The sequence below is a fragment of the Propithecus coquereli genome, unplaced genomic scaffold, assembly GCF_000956105.1.
Source record: "Propithecus coquereli isolate 6110/MARCELLA unplaced genomic scaffold, Pcoq_1.0 Scaffold138, whole genome shotgun sequence".
Taxonomy (NCBI): Eukaryota; Metazoa; Chordata; class Mammalia; order Primates; family Indriidae; genus Propithecus; species Propithecus coquereli.
This window is the reverse complement of record NW_012138080.1, coordinates 5436263-5455992: the sequence shown is the minus strand read 5'-3', so window position 1 is coordinate 5455992 and position 19730 is coordinate 5436263. Positions and strand designations below refer to the sequence as shown.

The 19730-nt window shown below is 35.6% G+C and overlaps 1 protein-coding gene across 2 annotated transcripts in view; it reads left to right on the top strand.

Annotated features, from left to right (window-relative positions):
* Nucleotides 1-19730, top strand: part of WDPCP (WD repeat containing planar cell polarity effector) — a 264905-nt gene that overhangs the window by 85737 nt on the left and 159438 nt on the right. For both annotated transcript variants that reach the window (XM_012639221.1, XM_012639219.1), the window contains one exon: nt 9725-9788. In XM_012639221.1, coding sequence (XP_012494675.1) covers nt 9725-9788 — 64 coding nt within the window. The remainder of the gene's footprint in view (nt 1-9724; nt 9789-19730) is intronic.

Here is a 19730-nt window from a genome sequence, read left to right as displayed (position 1 = left end):
CCTAGCTCACAGCAACCTCAAACTCCTGGGCTCAAGCAATCCTTCTGCCTTGACCTCCCCAGTAGCTGGGACTATAGACATGCGCCACCACGCTTGGCATATTTTTCCTATTTTTAGTAGCAATGGGGGTCTCACTCTTGCTCAGGCTGGTCTTGAACTCCTGTCCTGGAGCGATCCTCTCACCTCGGCCTTCCAGAGTGCTAGGATTACAGGCGTGAGCCACCACGCCCAGCCTAAAGATTTTTATTATAAATAAAGAACAGTACTAAAATTGTACCCCAACTATAATCTTAGAGACTTTCATGTTATAGGGAATCTGAATGCCTAAGAGTAGCCTAGTTTGTAAATAAAATATTCAGTCACAGTTGGTAAGAAAATATATTTAATTCTGAAGCAAAATTTTTGTGTTCATTTAAAGTAAATAAACAAAAAACCTAATTTCTGAGGGGACCACCTCATTTTTCCAATCTATAAGAACATTTTGGAGATTTCACACTTTCAGGCTCACTCATGGACTCCAGCAGACAAAGCCAAGAAGACCATTGTTATTAGCATAACTTGTTCTCCTGATAGTACTGGGTACTTCTATTCATAGTCTTGGACTACAATATAAAAACACCACTGATGACTCAGATAAAAATAACAACTTTTCTGATCATTCTCTGAGCAGAATATTGTTTCCTTTATTTTTCCAGGTATTCATTCTTTCCCTTCCTCCACCCCACCTCCTTCTCTGCCTCTCCCTCTCTTCCCTTCTTCCTTCGTTCTTACACACACACACACACACACACACACACACACACACTTGACACAGAGAAATGTGAGTGTACTGATATTCCAGGATGTGCATGTGACAATACCTCACTAAAGAGGAAAAAATTGGAGTACAAAAATACGGTTAGATAGATGGAATAAGTTCTACTATTCGATAGTACAGTAGAGAAATCAATAATTGATTGTATATTTCAAAATAGCTAGAAGAATTATAATGCTCCCAACACATAAATGTTTGAGGCGATGGATATCTTAATTACCCTGATTTGATCTTATGCATAGTACACAGGTATCAAAATATTACATGTACCCCCATGTACAACTATATCAATTTAAAAAATGGAAAAAGAAAAAGTTAAAACCTCCCTCCCCGACTCCAAATTTTCAAGTGAAGTTGCCATACCCTGTAACGTGGTGAATCTTGGAGCTTTGCTGCCTTACTCCCTTTCCCTCTGAGAAGTACAGCTTTAATCTTTGTCAGTCTTGTGCTCACTGCTCCTCTGTCTTTTTCCTCCCCTCCCTTGCACTGTTTGCAAAAAAAGAAAGAAAGAAAGAATTAGGCTGCTGTTTGGAGCAGGTCGTATACTACCAATATAAAACTATGCAGGGAGAGTTTTTTACCCTAAATATCACACATGTGTGTGGTTTAGTGTGAACTAGACTTAGGCGGCTTTATTTTCAAGCTCCTTCTTTATTTTTGCTCTCCCCAGAATCTTCTCCAAATTTTTCTTGTTTTTGTAAACACCATTCATTTACTCAACAAATATGTTTACTATGTGCCATGCCCTATGCCAGGAGTAGAGAATAGAGCTCAAATTTCTATCTTGTATATAGCTACTGAGGCTGTAACCCCATGCTTAGTATAATTTATAATTAGTGGCCAGTGATCAGTATCAGAATATTCTAATTTATATATTTATTATCTCATTAGCAATTTTGGCCACAATATTACATTACTTAGTCTTGATTACTTTTAATGATCCACTATATAAATATTTCTGACATATTCTCACCTTCTCCCCCATCTGATAAATTTTATGCATTTCCTTTTCAGTGACTCACCTATAGTTACTTTTAAAGAATTTTAATCTTTTCTAACTTCGTGTCTAGGTGATTAAGATCACTCTCAATTCTGATCTGGTCTTTCTCAGTGCTGGATATATTTCCTTCCTTCCCTCCATCTTGCCCTGTCATGAAACATTTTATCTACTAAGACCTACAAGGAGGCTTGGAGGAGGACATATATTTCATTAATTTACTAAGTTTCTGTTCTCATAATTAAAATTATTGAGATATCACATCTGGACAATTGACATTTATCATTAGAATGTAGTTTATTCTTAATGAGAGCTGTGACTTTGGGTTGCCTGCCCTGCCTGGGTGTAGTCCTCCTGATAATTTTGCTTAGTAAAACATGGCTTTCCTGTTAAATTTAAATGATCACCAGAGTGAAAGACTTACATCTGGAATGGAAGAAAAGCTGCAGAGAATTATTGAAATAAAGGATGAAATTTGGCAGACTGGGGCTTGAAGCAAAAGAAGTGTGAAAATACAGGTGCCATGTTATCAGCAAATTAGTACAACTCCTGTGGAAAATAATTTGGAGATACCTCAAAGAGCTAAAAATAGAAATGCCATTTGATCCAGCAATCCCACTACTAGGCATCTACCCAAAGGAAAAAAAGACATTCCATAATAAAGACATCTGCACTCGAATGTTTATGGCAGCACAAGTCACAATTGCAAAAATGTGGAAACAACCCAAGTGCCCTTCAATACATGAGTGGATTAATAAAATGTGGTATATGTACACTATGGAGTTCTACTCAATTACAAAACACGATAGTGATCTAGCTCCTCTTACATTATCCTGGATAGAGCCTGAGCCCATCCTTTGAAGTGAGATATCACAAGAATGGAAAAATAAGTATCACATGCACTCACAATCAAATTGGTACTAAATGATCAACACTAAGGTGCTCACATGGTAGTAATATTCATTGGGTGCCGGTCAGGTGAGGAGAGTAAACTCACGACTAACGGATGCAGTGCGCACTATATGGGGGAATGGCACGCTTCTAGCTCTGGCTTGGGGGAGGCAAAGCCATTGCTTGTAACCAAAATGTTTGTATCCCCATAATATCCTGAAATTAAAAAAAAAGATCAACATCTGTTTTTAGCCCAAAGCATTTTGCAAAGAATTTGCTACGTGCCTGTATTTGGAGATAAACACAGACTATTGAGAAGCGGCTAAGTAGTAAGAGGTTAGTAAAACAAAGGTTTTCCTTGGAAGTAAAGAATAATGGAGGTTACTCACTGGATATAGACCTCTAATGGAAATCTTCGTTAAAACTGTATGTTTGGCATAAGAAAGGGTGGGAATTTAAGAATTTTTCATGTTGGAAAAAATTGAAATAAAGTCAAGTCAACAAGGGTATGTGAAAGAGAGTAAAAGTAGCTTTCTTGGTAAGCTTTTGTCAGATAGAAAAATGTTCACTAGTGTCATCTAACAGTTGAAACTAACCCTAAGATAACAAGTGCTGAAATTTCTCCGAATAACCTATGTATAAATAAAGTTATTCCAAGACACAGATTTCCATTATTTGGTCTATAGTCTAATTCAAAACTACGTTTGTTTTGTGTTGTTGGGGAGGGGGAGAGGGGAGGAAATGGTTCTTAGAAATGTTCTAATGTATATTACTTTTATACACACACACACACACACACCCCCCCCGCCAGTCTGACTCTCCCAAGAAATGTTATTTTATAAAGTACAATTTTTAAAAATTGTGGAATTCACTTATCAAAGGACATTTTGGTTGTTTCCAGTTTGGGGCTATTACAAATAAAGCTTCTGAGAACACTTGTGTATAGATTTTCATGTGGATGTGAATTCATTTCTCTGGGATAAATGCCCAGGAGTGTGATTGCTAAGTTGTGTACTAGGTCATGTCTGCTTAGTTCTATAGGAAACTGCCATACTGTTTCAGAGTGGCCCTGTTATTTTTGCATTCCCATCAACGTTTGAGAGATCTGGTTTCTCCCAGCATTGTTATTATTTTTAATTTTAGCTGTTCTAATAAATGTGTAATGATATCTCATTAGGGTATTCATTTGCATTTTCTCGATGGCTAATGATACTGAACATTTTCTTGAGACTATTCTTTTTCTAAATTATTAAATTGGATATTCATTCTTTTTTAACCTCTTTTCTAGTATAAGCACTTAAGGCTATGATTCCCTTTCAGATGCCTCCTTTGCTCAAGTTTTTCTGTATAGTATTAGCATTTATTTATAAGTATTTTAAAATTTCTAAGGGCATGTGGATGTATTGTTTATCTTTTTATCAAGCTTGATTGCATTGTTGACAGGTTCATTATAATCTTTCAAATTTGAGATGTGCTTTTTTTTTTTTTTACTTATTACATAATATTTATTTTGTACATATCCCATATGTGCTTGAGAAGAATGTGTGTTGTGTAATTCAAGGTTGACAAGGTCTATATATCCAATAAATCTAGCTTTGTGATTATGTTGTTTAAAACTTCTGTTTCTTTCCTAATTTTTTAGGAGCTAGCAAAAATTTAGAGATAACTTTTGAAATTTTTTACTCTGGTGGGCTGGTCATTTGTTTTAATTATATTAATGTTTTGCTTTATATATTTTGCAGCCAATTTTATTCAGTTGCATCCAAGTTTAGAATTTTTTTTTTTTATCCTCCGGAGACTTAAAACTTATCATTTTGTTCTTATCCTTTCTATTCCTGAAAGTTTTTGTCTGATTATAGAGCTACCTCAGCTTGCCCTTTCTATTCCAAAAAACCGTTTGTCTGATTTAGGTTTGATTTATGTAAATTTTCAGTTTTACAACATTTTTATTACCCCAAGATGATCATTCATGCCCATTTGTAGATCTCTGTCCCCAACCATAGCCAACCACAAATCTACTTTCTGTCTTGATAGATTGGTCTTTTATGGACATTTTATATAAACAGAATCATACAATGTTCGGTATTTTGCTTTTTTCATTTAACATAACGTTTTTAGTTCATTATTGTTGCAATAGTATGTATCGGTACTTCATCCTGTTAGTGGCCTCTCGGTGGAGGTTTTCTCCAGGTTCCTGGTGATCATAGGGAGAAAAGAATTTCGGAACACACCATGTAAGCCAAGCAAGTGACAACCTTTTTTTTTTTTTTTAATTGGAAGTGAAAGTGCACTCAAGAGAAAGAGAGCAGGTAGGCTTGAAAATAGCAGCTGACCCCAAAAGAAGTGGTTTGACATTTTATTACGTGAAGGGAGGAATATTCAAGGCTAAGGGATTGGCTTTTACTAAGAATTTGGATAATAATTCCTAAAACTGGGTTCCCTCCCATTTTCATACTTTGTATGATTGTTTCAGAACTGTCATGGTGATCTCAAGGATGGAGAAATTTTAAAACCACAATGTAAATAATATCCTAACTAGCCAGAGTTCATGTAAGGTGACAGAGGTAGCTGACAAGCCGGTTGGAGCCAGTAGTTATCAGCCCCACTAGTTAGTGTCTGCCTGAGGGTTGTTTACTTTAACAACTGCACCCAGTCTTTAAGCCCCTGAATCCAGTCTCAGCCTTGTCTCCTATCTTCTACTCTAATAATCCCTTTTATCACTGAATACTATTCTGTTGTATAGATAATAACATATTTTGTTCATCCATTCAACAGTTGATTGACATTTGGATTGTTTCTTCTTTTAAACTATTCTGAATAATGCCGCTATAAACATGTATAAGTTTTTCTGTGGAATATTTGCATTTCTCTTAGCTAGATATCTGGGAATTGCCATGGAATCGAGTGGAATTATGTGGCAAATATATCTTTAAGATTTTAAGAAACTGCCAAACATTTTTCCAGTGTTGCTGCACTTTACGTTCTTTACATTCTCAGCAATGTCCTCAGATTATTTTTACTAATATTTATTTAATATATTTTCTTCCATTCTTTTAACCTTTTTTGTCTATATGATTTAAATGTAGATTTTACATGTAATTATACAGCTATAGTTTACTTTTCTAGTCTGATAATCTCTTTAAACTGATGAATTTAGTCCATTTATATGATAATTTTTATATTGAGTTATTTCTACTATCTTTGTGCTGTTTGTTCTATTTTCCTGTGCTTCCTTTGTTTCCTTTCTTGTCTTTGCTAATAGAGCCTGAGTGTTTTCTCATTCAATTTTCCTACCCTCACCCCTGCTCTACCTCTGCTATTTTTGCCATTTATACATTTTTTTAGTGGTTACCATTGAAACTTGACTATGCGTAGTTACCAAATCTAAACATCATTTAATATCTTCAACAGTACAAAAAACAAGGACCTTAGGACTTTAACTCCCTGCTGATGTCCATGATATTTCTAATTAGTATTTCCTAACCTTAACCATTTTTAAACATTTGTATGTGTATAAATATATTTATCTAGCTGTATATTTACCAAATCCTTTTTTTAAAAAAAATTCCTTCTTCTCAGAACTGCTCTCTGACGTCATTTTCCTTTTTCCTGAGATATGGCCCCTAGAAGTCCTTCTGTTGAAGGTCTGTTGAATGCTCTTATTTTCTTTTTAATATCTGAAAGGTATATATTTTGCTCTTATTGTTGAAAGTTCCACTGTTAATATCATAGAGGGTCGATGCTTATTTTCCATCCATAATTTGAAGATATTTTTTCACTATCTTTTACCTGCCATGGTTGCCATTGTCTAGTGTCAGTCTATGGTGGTTTTTAAGTTCTTTCCTTCTTGTTGAGTTCTGCATTTCCATTACAAATGTGCATAGTTATAAATTCCTTTTTATTCTGCTTAATATAGCTTCTCTTGTGTCTATTGATTCATGTCATTTATCAGCTCTGGAAATTCTCAGCCATTAACTTAATTCCCTGATTAGACATGTTAAACTTTCTCATGTTCTCTGTATTCCTGAACCTCTCTTTATATTTTTAATCTCATTTCTCTTTTTGCAACATTCAGTGTAATTCCTCACTTCTACGTCACTTATGTGCTTTTAGTTCCTAATTCTGTCTTCAGTAGTGTCAAGTTATTTAACTTTAGAAATTTTCATTTCTAAAAGTTCTGTTTTATTCTTTAAAAAATTGACCTGGTAATTTTTTAATTATATCACATCACATGCTTATTTTCATGATTCAATCATTTATTTCTTTAAATATTTTATACTGAATTATATTCTAACTTCAATAACTCAATTATCTGGTATCCATGGAGATTTAAATTTATTTATTTTTCTAATTTTTAGTCATAGTGGCTTGTTTTCTCGTGTTTTCGAGGATCTTTGATTGTGAACTCGTATTTGTTTGATCTTAATTTATTATAATTCTTTTTTTTTTTTGAGACAGAGTCTCACTGTGTTGCCCTGGCTAGAGTGCCGTGGCGTCAGTCTAGCTCACAGCAACCTCAAACTCCTGGGCTCAAGTGATCCTGCTGCCTCAGCCTCCCGAGTAGCTGGGACTACAGGCATGTGCCACCATGCCCGGCTAATTTTTTCTAGATATTTTTAGTTGTCCGATTAATTTCTTTCTATTTTTAGTAGAGACGGGGTCTCGCTCTTGCTCACGCTGGTTTCGAACTCCTGAGCTCAAACAATCCGCTCGCCTCGGCTTCCCAGAGTGCTAGGATTACAGGCGTGAGCCACCGCGCCCGGCCTTAATTTATTATAATTCTTGAGGGCTTGTGTGAGAAGGGCTTTAATCCAGACATGAATTCTTTTTATTGTTTCTGCCAAAGTTAGGGGCACTACTAACCTGGGTCTTTTTTAGCTGGCTTAATCAGAAGTCTTGGGGTTAGCGCCTGTTCCTACCTTAATCAGAAGACGAGCTTACCACCTTTACCTTGAGACTTATTCAGGGTTTATTCTCCTGAGGGTGGTGGTCCTCTAAGTAGTTCTGCTTCCCCCTACCTCCTTATTTGTTGTCTGCTAATGAGCAGACAACAAATCCTAATTCTGGTTTCTATCAAGGGATTTTGGTTGGTTGAGGATATGGTACCACTGGGTATTTTCTTTTCAGAGTCCTGTGATGTAGTTTAAAGTATATTTTATAAGCAATCTAGTTGGGAGCTCCTTTTACTCTTTCTGGTTCACTATGCTGCCAGATGCCAATGCCACTTCTTTCATTTTTACAACCTACCATCTATCATCTGTCATTACCTCTCATGTAGAAAGAAGAGCACAGCCTAAGTTATTCCCCTTAATTTGACTCTCTCTGATTTCAGTTGGTCCTATATGGTTGTCCTACATGGACATGTTAGACATGTTAACTTTGGGGTGCCTGAAAATAAGAGTTTGGAGCTTGGCAGAGAGATGGATACTAGAGATATAGATTTGTGAGTCATTGATAAAATTGATTATCAATGCCATAGGAGTAGTAAGGTTATTGAGGAGATTGGAGAGAATGAGTACAAATAAAATAGGACCTTAAAATACCAATTTCATAAGGAGGTGGAGAAAAATAAATTAGCCAAGAAGACTAAGAAGATGCAATCTAAGAACTGGGAAAACAAAGAATGAATGAAAGACAAGGATGGAAAAGGTTTCAAGGAGGGGCAGTTTATAGGATTAGATGTGGCCAAAAGGGCACACAAGATGAGAACTTATCTTTAAGATTGATCATTACAAGATGGCTGATTACGATTGCCAGAATAGTTATGATGGAATGGGGAAAAATGCAATTGCAGTAAATGCATGAACAAATAGTAAAACTTGCTAATCATCTGACCTCTTCCTCAATGTATCCCACCTCTACCGAATGTATAATGAATCAGTAAGGTTCCTTCACTTTTCATCCACAAAAAATAAACACAGTTGCCTTATGACTTCTGTAGCTGAGAGGGATTCAGGCAAATACTGAAGGTACTATAAGAAGGGGCGAGGAGGAGATGGGGTAATAGTCATCAAACGTAATATGGAATTTGTACAAGTGTTTCAAGTTCTGAATCTAACAGCTCATGTATATTAACAAGTCTTGTTTGTTTGAATTTTAATTATTTTAGCTATTTCACTAATATATGTAATCTGTTGATAATATTCTATACTTCTGTTATTTTTTAATTTGAAATCTCATATCTCTACCACCATATTTTACAATATTAAATAGAGAATGGAAAATAACTTTGTTATTTATCTGCTTGTTTCTAGAGAGAAAAACTGACCATTAGATCTATACTTAGATAAAATAAAGATCACCTTTCAGTCCAAAAACCTGTGCTAAGAATATCTTCATGACATGCTAGTCTCTTATGATCTTAAACTTTCTATAAAGGTAATTGATTTAAACTGCAGCTCGTTCTCATGTATCTTAGCCTACAGTTAAACTTTCACAAAAAAATTGTCAAAATAATACTTCAGGAAAGAGAATATGATTATGAAAGTAGAAAAGTGACATTTTTACAGAAATTTGAAAATCATTTATATTGTCGTTTTACAACAGCCTGGAATGCATTTTTTTCAAAACCCACAAATATGAAACTTTTGTAATAATGCAACATTTGACTTCTCAAATTTTACCTAAGAAACACAAAAGTGTAACTATTAATATGGTTTATTAATCAACTTATCCTATATTCTCCATATTTATTCTCATACTTTTCTCTTATAAATCACAATAAAGTGAAAATTATGAGAAACATATTTTATAAGCTATCATTTCCCCACATTCAGCAGTGTCTACTTGGGGTTATGCTTATTCTTGAAACTTAAGGCCTCCACAGGCTCTGTGCCTCAGCTCCTCCTAAGTACAATCACATTTCATGTATGGAAGATCCTAGCAGGCCAAATCCCGTGTTTGAAAACACTTTTCCCATCAGAAAAACAAAAAGAATATCACGTAAATACATTAAACAGACAGCTCTCTCCTTTTATATAGTTTTGTTCACAACTAACATACATTTCTTTTCTTCCTTATAGGTATCAGAGATTTGAAAAGGCATTTCTCTTAGCTGTTGACATTGGTGCTCGTGACCTGTTTATGGTGAGTCATTTCCAGAGATGATTTTGTGCGTTGAGTTCTAAGGCTGAGTAAGTTGTCAGCTTTTGTGACCATTAAAAAGGATTAGTGTCATTTGCAGCCTTAGACACATGGTGGGAAAGCATTATTCCATCTTGGCTTTCAGCTTTGCCTTCATGAAACTGGTCAATAGCCATCTAGTATCCTTTGACTTGTTGACATTTTCCTTGCCAGGATCCAAAGGATCCTTATGTTTTCTAAGAATTTATAATTCTTGAACGTTTGTCCTCACATACCTTGATGTATGGGTATGACACCTTTCTATCTAATAAGCTTAAATGTCTCTCTTATCTATTCTCTGTACAGCTACAGAAGCCAGGACATAAGGCAAAACATGTCCCACAGATTCTGAATGTGCTCAGTTTGTCCCTTGGATTTTAGTGAGCAGTAACAAATCATGAGTGTTCTCACATGTATTTTTTTTAATGTATGTATATATGTACTTATTTAGAGACAGGGTCTTGCTTTGTCACCTGGGCTAGAGAGTAGTGGCATGATCAGAGGTTCTGGTAACCTTCCCTGTAACCTTGAACTCCTGGGCTCAAGTGATCTTCCCACCTCAGCCTCCTGAGTAGTTGGGACTACAGGTGCGTGCCACTGTGTCACTCTAATTTTTTAGGTTTTTGTAGAGATGGGGTCTCCCCGTGTTGCCCAGGCTGGTCTTGAATTCCTGGCCTCAAGTGATCCTCCTGCCTCAGCCTCCCAAATCACATGTGTATTTTTATTTTTTAATTTTTTTTATTTCAAAATATTAAGGGGGTACAAATGTTTTTGTTACATGGATAGCTTTTGTAATGCTTCAGTCAGGGCGATTGGTGTGCCCATCACCTGAACAGTATTCATTGTACCCATTAGGTAGGTTTTTTCCACACCCTTCCTACCCCCTCCCCTCCATTCTTGATTTCCAGTGACTTTTACTTCCCTCTGTGCCCATGTGTGCCCATCAGTTCCAACTTATTAGAGAGTAAAGGTGGTGTTTGTTTTTCCATTCTTGAGATACTTCACTTAGGATAATGGTCTCCAGTTCCATCACAAATCACATGTATTTTTAAAGTAATGATAGTACAAAGTGGATCCAAGAGGCTAAATTCATGGACATTCTAGTCTTACCAGTTATTAGCTTCAGAAAAATAAAATTGACCAGTTCCTTACATATCCCTGTGCTTGTATCAGGTTCTTGTTTTATAAGATCTTGCATCATAATGCCAGAATGAGGTCAGATGAATAAAAGTAGGGTCCTTTCCTGGTTTCCCAGCATATTCAGTTAAACAAGCTGAATATACTGGGAAACCAAGACATACTGAAATCCTGAACAATAGAAATCCAGAAACAATAAAGCAAAATCTTCTCGAATGCCAGAAAAACTTTTAGAAGGGTCTTTTACCTAAATCTCTTGCACAATGAAGACATTTTGTAGTTTAAATTAAGCTTTGATGTTTTAGATGTTATTATGGATTCATCACATTAAGTCACTTATCTTTGGATTGATGTTTTTTGAGTTTGATATTTAAATTATAAATATACATCATTGAATTAAATTATGCTTTCATTGATCATGAAAAAATCTTTCCAATTACTTTCAAAAGTATAAACATTCTGTTTGTCATCTGTATTTTGTTACGTCTAACAGGCATATTAGTTTTGTTGTTTTTTTTTTTTGATACAGAGTCTAACTGTGTCACCTGAGCTAGAGTACTGTGGCATCAGCCTAGGTCACAGCAACCTCAAACTCCTGGGCTCAAGCGATCCTCCTGCCTCAGCCTGCTGAGCAGCTGGGACTACAGACTCGTGCCACGATGCCCAGCTAATTTTTCTATTTTTAGTAGAGATGGGGTCTCGCTCTTACTCAGGCTGGTCTCAAACTCTTGAGCTCAAGAGATACTCCCGCCTCAGCCTCCCAGAATGCTGGAATTACAGGCATGAGCCACCACACCCAGCTCATATTAGTATGTTGAGGGAAGGTTTGATTATTTTCATCAAAATCCATACATGCAGTCATCACATGTCAGAAATTTAATTACAACACCTTTTAGATTTTATTACTCCATTGAGTTTCCCTCTTTATCTGCCACTTCCTCATCTCTGCCACTTACTAACTCCAATAAAGGTAGATTTTTCTTCATATTTTCTTATTTTTTATGTCTATAGTCCAGATCTTTTTTCTAGACAAGATAAGAACTAAAGAGATGAGTATTTAAATGGGTAAAATTTCTCTCTCAAGATATTAGTATTATGTTCTGTAATTTCTTCTGCTTTGGTTATTAATTAACAAACATTAAAGCCACCTTCTAAACTTTTTTCAAATCATATATATTTTGGCTTTTAGTCTCCGTTTAGCCAGTAACAATATAAAGAAAGCCTCTGTGTTAGTTCAAATCTCCTTAATCCAAACAGCCTTTCTACTGATAGACTAACCCTAACCCATGAGGATTTTTACATATAAAAGACAAAACTTAAAATAAGGTAAGAAGAGAAGAAGTATTACTTTCCTTTTTAATTGCAAAAGTAAACAGTCATTTAGAATGCTGCATCCTTACTCTTCATATATAACTTCACTTTTAGCCCAAGGTCTGCTTTATGGAAGTATACAATATTGAGTGCATTAAGGCATTAAGAGTTCTATTTAAGTTCATGAACCTAACATATACATTTTAGGCTCCATGTTGAAATTATCTAAAAGAATTTATCATGTTCTCTAATAGATTGATTCTTTTTGTTTGTTTGTTTTTTGTTAGAGATAGGGTCTCACTCTGCTGCCCAGTCTAGAGTGCAATGGCGGGATCATAGCTCGAACATACTCAGGCTGGTCTCGAACTCTTGGGCTTAGGCGATCCTCCTGCCTCAGCTTCCCGAGTAGCTGAGACTACAGGTGTACACCATCACACCCGGCTAATTTTTTTTTTTTTTTCTTTGAGACAGAGTCTCAATGTGTTGCCTGGGCTAGAGTGCCGTGGCGTCATCCTAGCTCACAGCAACCTCAAACTCCTGGGCTCAAGCGATCCTACTGCCTCAGCCTCCCGAGTAGCTGGGACTACAGGCATGTGCCACCATGCCCGGCTAATTTTTTCTATATATTTTTAGTTGTCCGATTAATTTCTTTCTATTTTTAATAGAGACGGGGTCTTGCTCTTGCTCAGGCTGGTCTCGAACTCCTGAGCTCAAACAATCCGCCCGCCTCGGCCTCCCAAAGTGCTAGGATTACAGGCGTGAGCCACCGCGCCCGGCCCCAGCTAATTTTTAAATTTTTTTTAGAGACAGGGTCTTGATATGTTGCCCCAAGCTGGTCTCAAACTGCTAGCCTCAAGCTATCCTCCTGCCTCAGCCTCACAAAGTGCTGGGATTACAGATATGAGCCACCACAACTGGCCTGATTCTTATTATTTAAATTTCTTCTACCTAGAGGTCTGTAGCCTATAAACCAAGAAATGTTACTTCTCTGGGAATTAAAAGTTTATAAAATAAACAAGATTATCACTACTTATAAATGATTTTCTACCCCTAAGATATCTCTTCCTAAAAGACTAAAAATAATAGTGTATGAATCACAAAGGAGTCACAAAAAAGTTAACCTTAAAATCGTCCTTTTTTGCATTAGCATCTATGAGTGGCAAAGAGTTACATGATATACACTATGACAAGAAAGTTGATATAGATGGAAAGCAGAGAGATGAGAGTAGAGGGACCTTACATGCCATAAAAAGGAGTTAGAATTTATCTCAAATTCAATAAGAAACTGCTAAATCATTTTAAACATAGGAATGATATCACCGTTTTGAATAGAAAATTTTTTCTGTAAAGGGCCAGGTAATAAATATTTTAGACTTTACAGGCCATATGGGCTTTGTTGCAACTATTCAACTCTGCTGTTGTAGAGCAAAAGCAGCCATAGGCAACACATAAACAAATAAGTTTGCCTGTGTTCCAATAAAAGTTCACTTATAGGTACTGAAATTTGAATATAATTTTCAAGTATCGTATAATACTATTCTTGTGATTTTTTTCAATAATGTAAGACTGTGAAAAAAATCATTCTTAGTTTGGGTCAGGTTTGGACAGCAGACCATAGTTTGCTGATTCTTTAGAGTATGGTCACATAGGCTGCAGTGTACAGAGTAAACTGACAAGAGACAAGGCTCTCAGGTAAAAGTATAAAGTAAACAAAGAGGTGGGTCCTTTTAGGCCCATTTCATCAGGTATGGCACCTTCATATTGATATTCTTTTAATATTCAAAGCCAGTTGATTCATCCTAAGCTCTCTCAGTTATAACTATATGATTTTGTGTAATTTACCTAACTCGTTTGCCTCCATTTTATTACTTGTGAAGTGGTGATAATAAAGCATAAATCACCAGTTTAAGTATCAAATAGAGTTAATATATATGAATTAATCTGGCATGTTGTAATGACTTAGTAACTAGAATTGCTAGTCTGTATTTTATATTACTCATTTTCAAATCTTTTAGAAGTACTTTATATTATGTATATTTTTCTCAGATTTTAATAATGCTGGAATTTAGATAACTATTGAGATTTGGGTATTAAAAATGTCTCTACCTGAGAGCCCTGAAACTGAAGGCAGCCTACTTTCAGAGTCTATACAATTAACCACTATGGTATATTGCCTAGAAATAGATTCATACACATATATATGAATTTAGTATGCAGTAAAGGTAGCATTTAAAATCACTGGGGAAAAGTTTCAATAAATTGTGTTAGTCTAACAGGCTCACCATTCACAGCATATGCTCTATAAAGGGTTAATGGACCTGATATACAAAACTGACAACCAATAAGAAGTAAAACATCCCAATAAAAAGCTAGCAAAAGTCATAATCAAGCAAGTCACAACATAAGAAATACAAATGACCGATAAACAAACACACAGTCAAATATTCAGTCTCTTTCTCTGTTAGTGAAAGAATACTTTGGGCTAAGGTATCCAAAAACAGGAATCTTAAACAGTTAGTGGCCATATACAATGGTAAGCTTTTGGTAGCCTTGTCAAAAATCATTTGACTATATATGAGAGGGTTTATTTGTGGATTTTCTAGTCTATTCCAGTGGTATATATATCTGTCTTCGTGTCAGACTACACTGTTTAGTTTACAGTAGCTTTGAACTAAGTTTTGAAATCAGGAAGTGTGAGTCTTTCAGCTTTGTTGTTTTTCAAGATTGTTTTGGGTGTCCAGGGTCCCTTGTGGTTCCATATGACTTTTAGGATGGGTTTTCTATTTCTGCAAAAAAAGTCATTGGAATTTTGATAGAATTGCATTGAATCTATTGATCATTTTGGATAGTATTGGCATCCTAACAGTATTAACTCTTCTAATCCATGAACATGAGATGTCTTTCCATTTATTTATATCTTCTTTAATTTCTTTCACCAAAGTTTTGTAGTTTTCATTGTACAAGTCTTTCACCTTTTTGGGCAAGTTAACTCCCAAGTATTTTATTCTTTTTGATGCTATTGTAAATACAATTGTTTTCACAATTTTTTTTCAGATTATTCATTGTTAGTGTATAAAAATGCTACTGATTTTGTGGGTTGATTTTGTTTCTTGCTACTTTGCTGAATTCCTTTATTACTTCTAATAGATTTATTGTGCAATCTTTAGCATTTTCTACATATAAGATCATATCTGTCAACAGAGATAATTTTGCTTCTTATAACTTTGATGCTCTTTAATTCTTATTTACTTATCTATTTTTTGAGACAGGGTCTCTCTCTGTCTCCTAGGCTAGAGTGCCATGGCATCATCGTAGCTCACTGCAACCTCAAACTACTGGGCTCAAGTGATTCTCCTGCCTCAGCCCCCTAGATGGGACCTATAGGCACGTGCCACCACACCTAGCTCATTTTCCTACTTTTTGTAAAGACAGGTTCTCTTGCTCAGGTTAGTTTCAAACTCCTGGCCTCCAGCAATCCTCCCACCTCAGCCTCCCAAGTGCTACCCTTTAATTCTTTTTCTTACTTAACTGCTCTGGCTAGAACTTCTAGTACTATGTTGAATAGATGTGGCAAAAGTTGACGTGCTTGCTTTGTTCCTAATCTTAGAGGAAAAGCTTTGAGTCTTTCACCATTGAGTATGATATTCACTATGGGTTTGGCTTTTATTAGTCTTATGTTGAGTTTGTTTCCTTCTAGCCTAGTTTGTTGAGTGTTTTTTATCATGAAAGGGTGTTGAATTTTGTCAAATGCTTTTTCTATATAAACTGAGATGATTATGTGGTTTTTTTCTCCTTCATTCTGTTCATGTGGCATATTACATTGATCAATTTTCATGTGATATTTTATTTTATTTTTAATTATTATGGATACATAATGGTTGTATATACTTAAAGGGCACTTGAGGAGTTTTAATACAGGCATAAATGTGTAATAATAAAATCAGGGTAGTTTGGGTATCCTTCAACTCAAGCATTTATCATTTCTTTGTCTTAGGAACATTCCAGTTCCACTCTTTTAGTTAAAGTATATACCCTAACTTACTGTTGACTATAGATAGTCACCTTGTTGTGCTGTCAAATATTGATTTATTTTATCTATCTCTCTAACTATATTTTTGAACCCATTAACCATCCCCATTTTATCCCTCCATCCCTGTTACCCTTCCCAGCCTCTGGTAACCATCATTTTACCTTCTGTCTCAATGAGATCAATTGATTTAATGTTTAGCTCCTACATGTGAGTGAGAACATGCAAGATTTGTCTTTCCGTGCTTAGCTTATTTCACTTAACAATGTTCTCCAGTTCCATCCATGTTGTGCCAAATGGCAGGATTTCATTCTTTTTGTGGCTATATAATATTCCATTGTATATATCCATTCATCCATTGATGGAAACTTAGGCTGATTCCAAATTTTGGCTATTGTACATGCGAGTACAATAAACATGGGAGTGCAGGTAACTTTTCATTATAGTGATTTCCTTTCTTTTAGGATTTCTAGGTCATGTGGTAGTTCTATTTTTAATTTTTTGAGGAAAAATTAAAGGCATGCAGTGTTTGTAGCCTAACTGCCTTACGGATTTATTCTACACCCCAGGCTACTTCCATCAGCCAGTGTTAGAGCTAGCTGGAACTTAGGTTTCTACCACTGAGGTATAGGACTCCCCTCTCTCCAGGGGTGGTATAAATGCTCCCTCCATGGATACCTGCAGAATTCTGCCCTGCGTTGTGTTCCCCTGTGAAGGGAGGGCCCTGAGATCCAGTGTAGAATCCCACAATCACTTCACTTTATTCTTTCTGTGCCAGGCACACAGATTCTCTCTCCACCCTGCATTTGTGCATCATCCTTAGGGTATAGAGTAGGATTGGTGTAGGCAATGGAAGATTCTCTTTCCTACCCTTTTCAGTGCCTTTTTCCTTGATAAATGTTAAAACAGGGTACTGTAATCACTCACCTGGTTTTTGGTTTTTATAAAGGCGCTTTCTTGCATAGATAGTTGTTCAGTTGGTATTTCTGTTGGGGGCCAATCACTGGAGGGTTCTATTCAACCATCTTGCTTCACTTCCTCTCCAATTTTCCTATGTTGAACCATCCTTGCATTCCAGGAATAAATCCTGGTTGTTGGTGGTGTGTAATCATTTTAATATGCTGCTGAATTTGGTTTATTATTAAAAGTATTTTGTTGAGGATTTTTGCATTAATGTTGATAAGGGATACTGGTTTGTAGTTTTCTTGTAATGCTTTTGTCTAACTTTGGTATTAGGGGTAATGCTGGCCATATGGAATAAATTAGGGAGGGTTCCCTCCTATTCTACTTTTAAGAAAAGTTTGAAATGGATTGGTACTTTTTAAAAATGTTTGGTAGAATTCACCTGTGAAACTGTCAGGTGCATGGCTTTTCTTTGTTAGGAGATATTTTATTACTGATTCAATCTCCTCATTATTTATATGTCTATTTAGATTTTCTATTTCTTGCTTTGTGATTTATTCTTGGTGGGTTTTGTGTTTCTAGGAGTTTGTTCACTTAATCTAGGTCATCCAATTTGTTGGCATACAGTTGTTCACAGTACTTTCTTGTCCTTTTTATTTTTGTAGAATCAGTACTGATGTTCCAACTCTCATTACTGATTTTAATAATTTGAGTCTTATCTTTTTTTCTTAGTTAATCTAGTTAAACATTTTGTCAATTTTGTTGATCTTTTGAAAGAACCAATTTTTTGTTTCATTGATTTTTCTTTACTATTTTTCTATTCTCTATTTTGTTTATCTCTGCTCTAATCTTTATTACTTTCTTACATTTGCTATTTTGGGGATAGAATTTGTTTGTCTTTTTCTAGTTCCGTAAGTTATAAAGCTTGATTGCTGATTTGATATCTTTGCTTTTTAATGCAAGTATTTATAACTATAAATCTCCCCCTTATTGCTTTTGCTGTGTTCTATAAGATTTGGTATGTTGTGTTTCCATCTTTATCTGTCTTTAAGTATTTTCTAATTTCCCTTGTGATTTCTTCATTGATTCATTAGTTGTATGAGAGTGTGTTACTTAATTTCCACAGTTTGTGATTTTTCCAGTTTTACTTCTATTATTGATTTCTAACTTCATCCCATTGTGGTGGGAGAATATAATTTGTATGATATCTATCTTTTTAAATTTATTGAGACTTAGTTTGTAGCCTAACATATTGTCTATCCTGGAAAATGTCTTACATACACTTGAGAGGAGTGTGTACGGTGTTTTGTATATGTTTGTTAGATCGATTTTATTTCTTATGTTGTTTAAGTCCTATATTTTCTTACTCATCTTCTGTCTGGTCATTGTAGCAATTATTGAGGGTGGGATATTGAAGTTTTCAATGATTATTGTAGACTATTTCTCCTTTCAATTCTGTCAGTTTTTGCTTCATATATTTCGACGATCTGTTATTAGGTGTATAAATGTTTATTATTGTTATATTTACTTGTCATATTGAAACTTTTATTAATATACAATGTCCTTCTTCATCTCTTGTAACCTTTTTGATTTAAAGTCTGTTTTGTCTTTTATTAGTACAGCCCACCTGCCCTCTTTTGGTTATTATTTACATGGAATATCTTTATTCATCCTTTCCTTTGCAATCTATTGTGTCTTTGGATCTACAGTAATTCTCTTATAGAGAGCATATAGTTAAGTCCTGTGTGTTTATCTATTCTGCTAATCTGTCTTTTGACTGGAAGTTTAATCCACTTGCATTTAAAGTAACTACTGATAAGGAGGACTTCTGTTATTTGACTATTTGATTTCTATATGCCTTACAGCTTTTTTGTCCCTCATTTTCTGCATTACTGATTTTTTTTATGTTTAGTTGATTTTTTAAAAAATAGGGTGTCAGTCTGTCACTCAGGCTGGAGTGCAGTGACATGACCATAGCTCACTGCAGCCTCAAACTCGTGGTCTCAAGCGAAACTCCTGCCTCAGCCTTGCAAGTAGCTGGGACTAGAGGTGCACAACACCATGCTTGGCTAATTAAAAAAAAACATTTTTTTTAGAAACAGGATCTTGCTATGTTGCCCAGACTGGTCTCAAACTCCTGGCCTCAAGCAGTCCTCTTGCCTTGGCTTCCCAAAGTGCTGAGATTACAGACATGAGCCATTGTGCCTGGCCTAGTTGATTTTTTATAGTGAAATGTTTAAATCCCTTTCTCCTTTCCTTTTGTGTATTAATATATTCTATAGTTATTTTCTTTGTGGTTAGGATGGGTGTCACATTTAACACCATAAAGTTATAACACTCTAATGTGGATTTATATCAGCTTAATTTCAATCCTAAACAAAAATTCTGTTCCTTTACAGCTCTGTCGCCAGGCCTTTTGGTTGCTGATGTCACAAAACTACCTCATTATACATTGTGTGCCCCAAAACATAAACTAGGCCGGGCGCGGTGGCTCACGCCTGTAATCCTAGCACTCTGGGAGGCTGAGG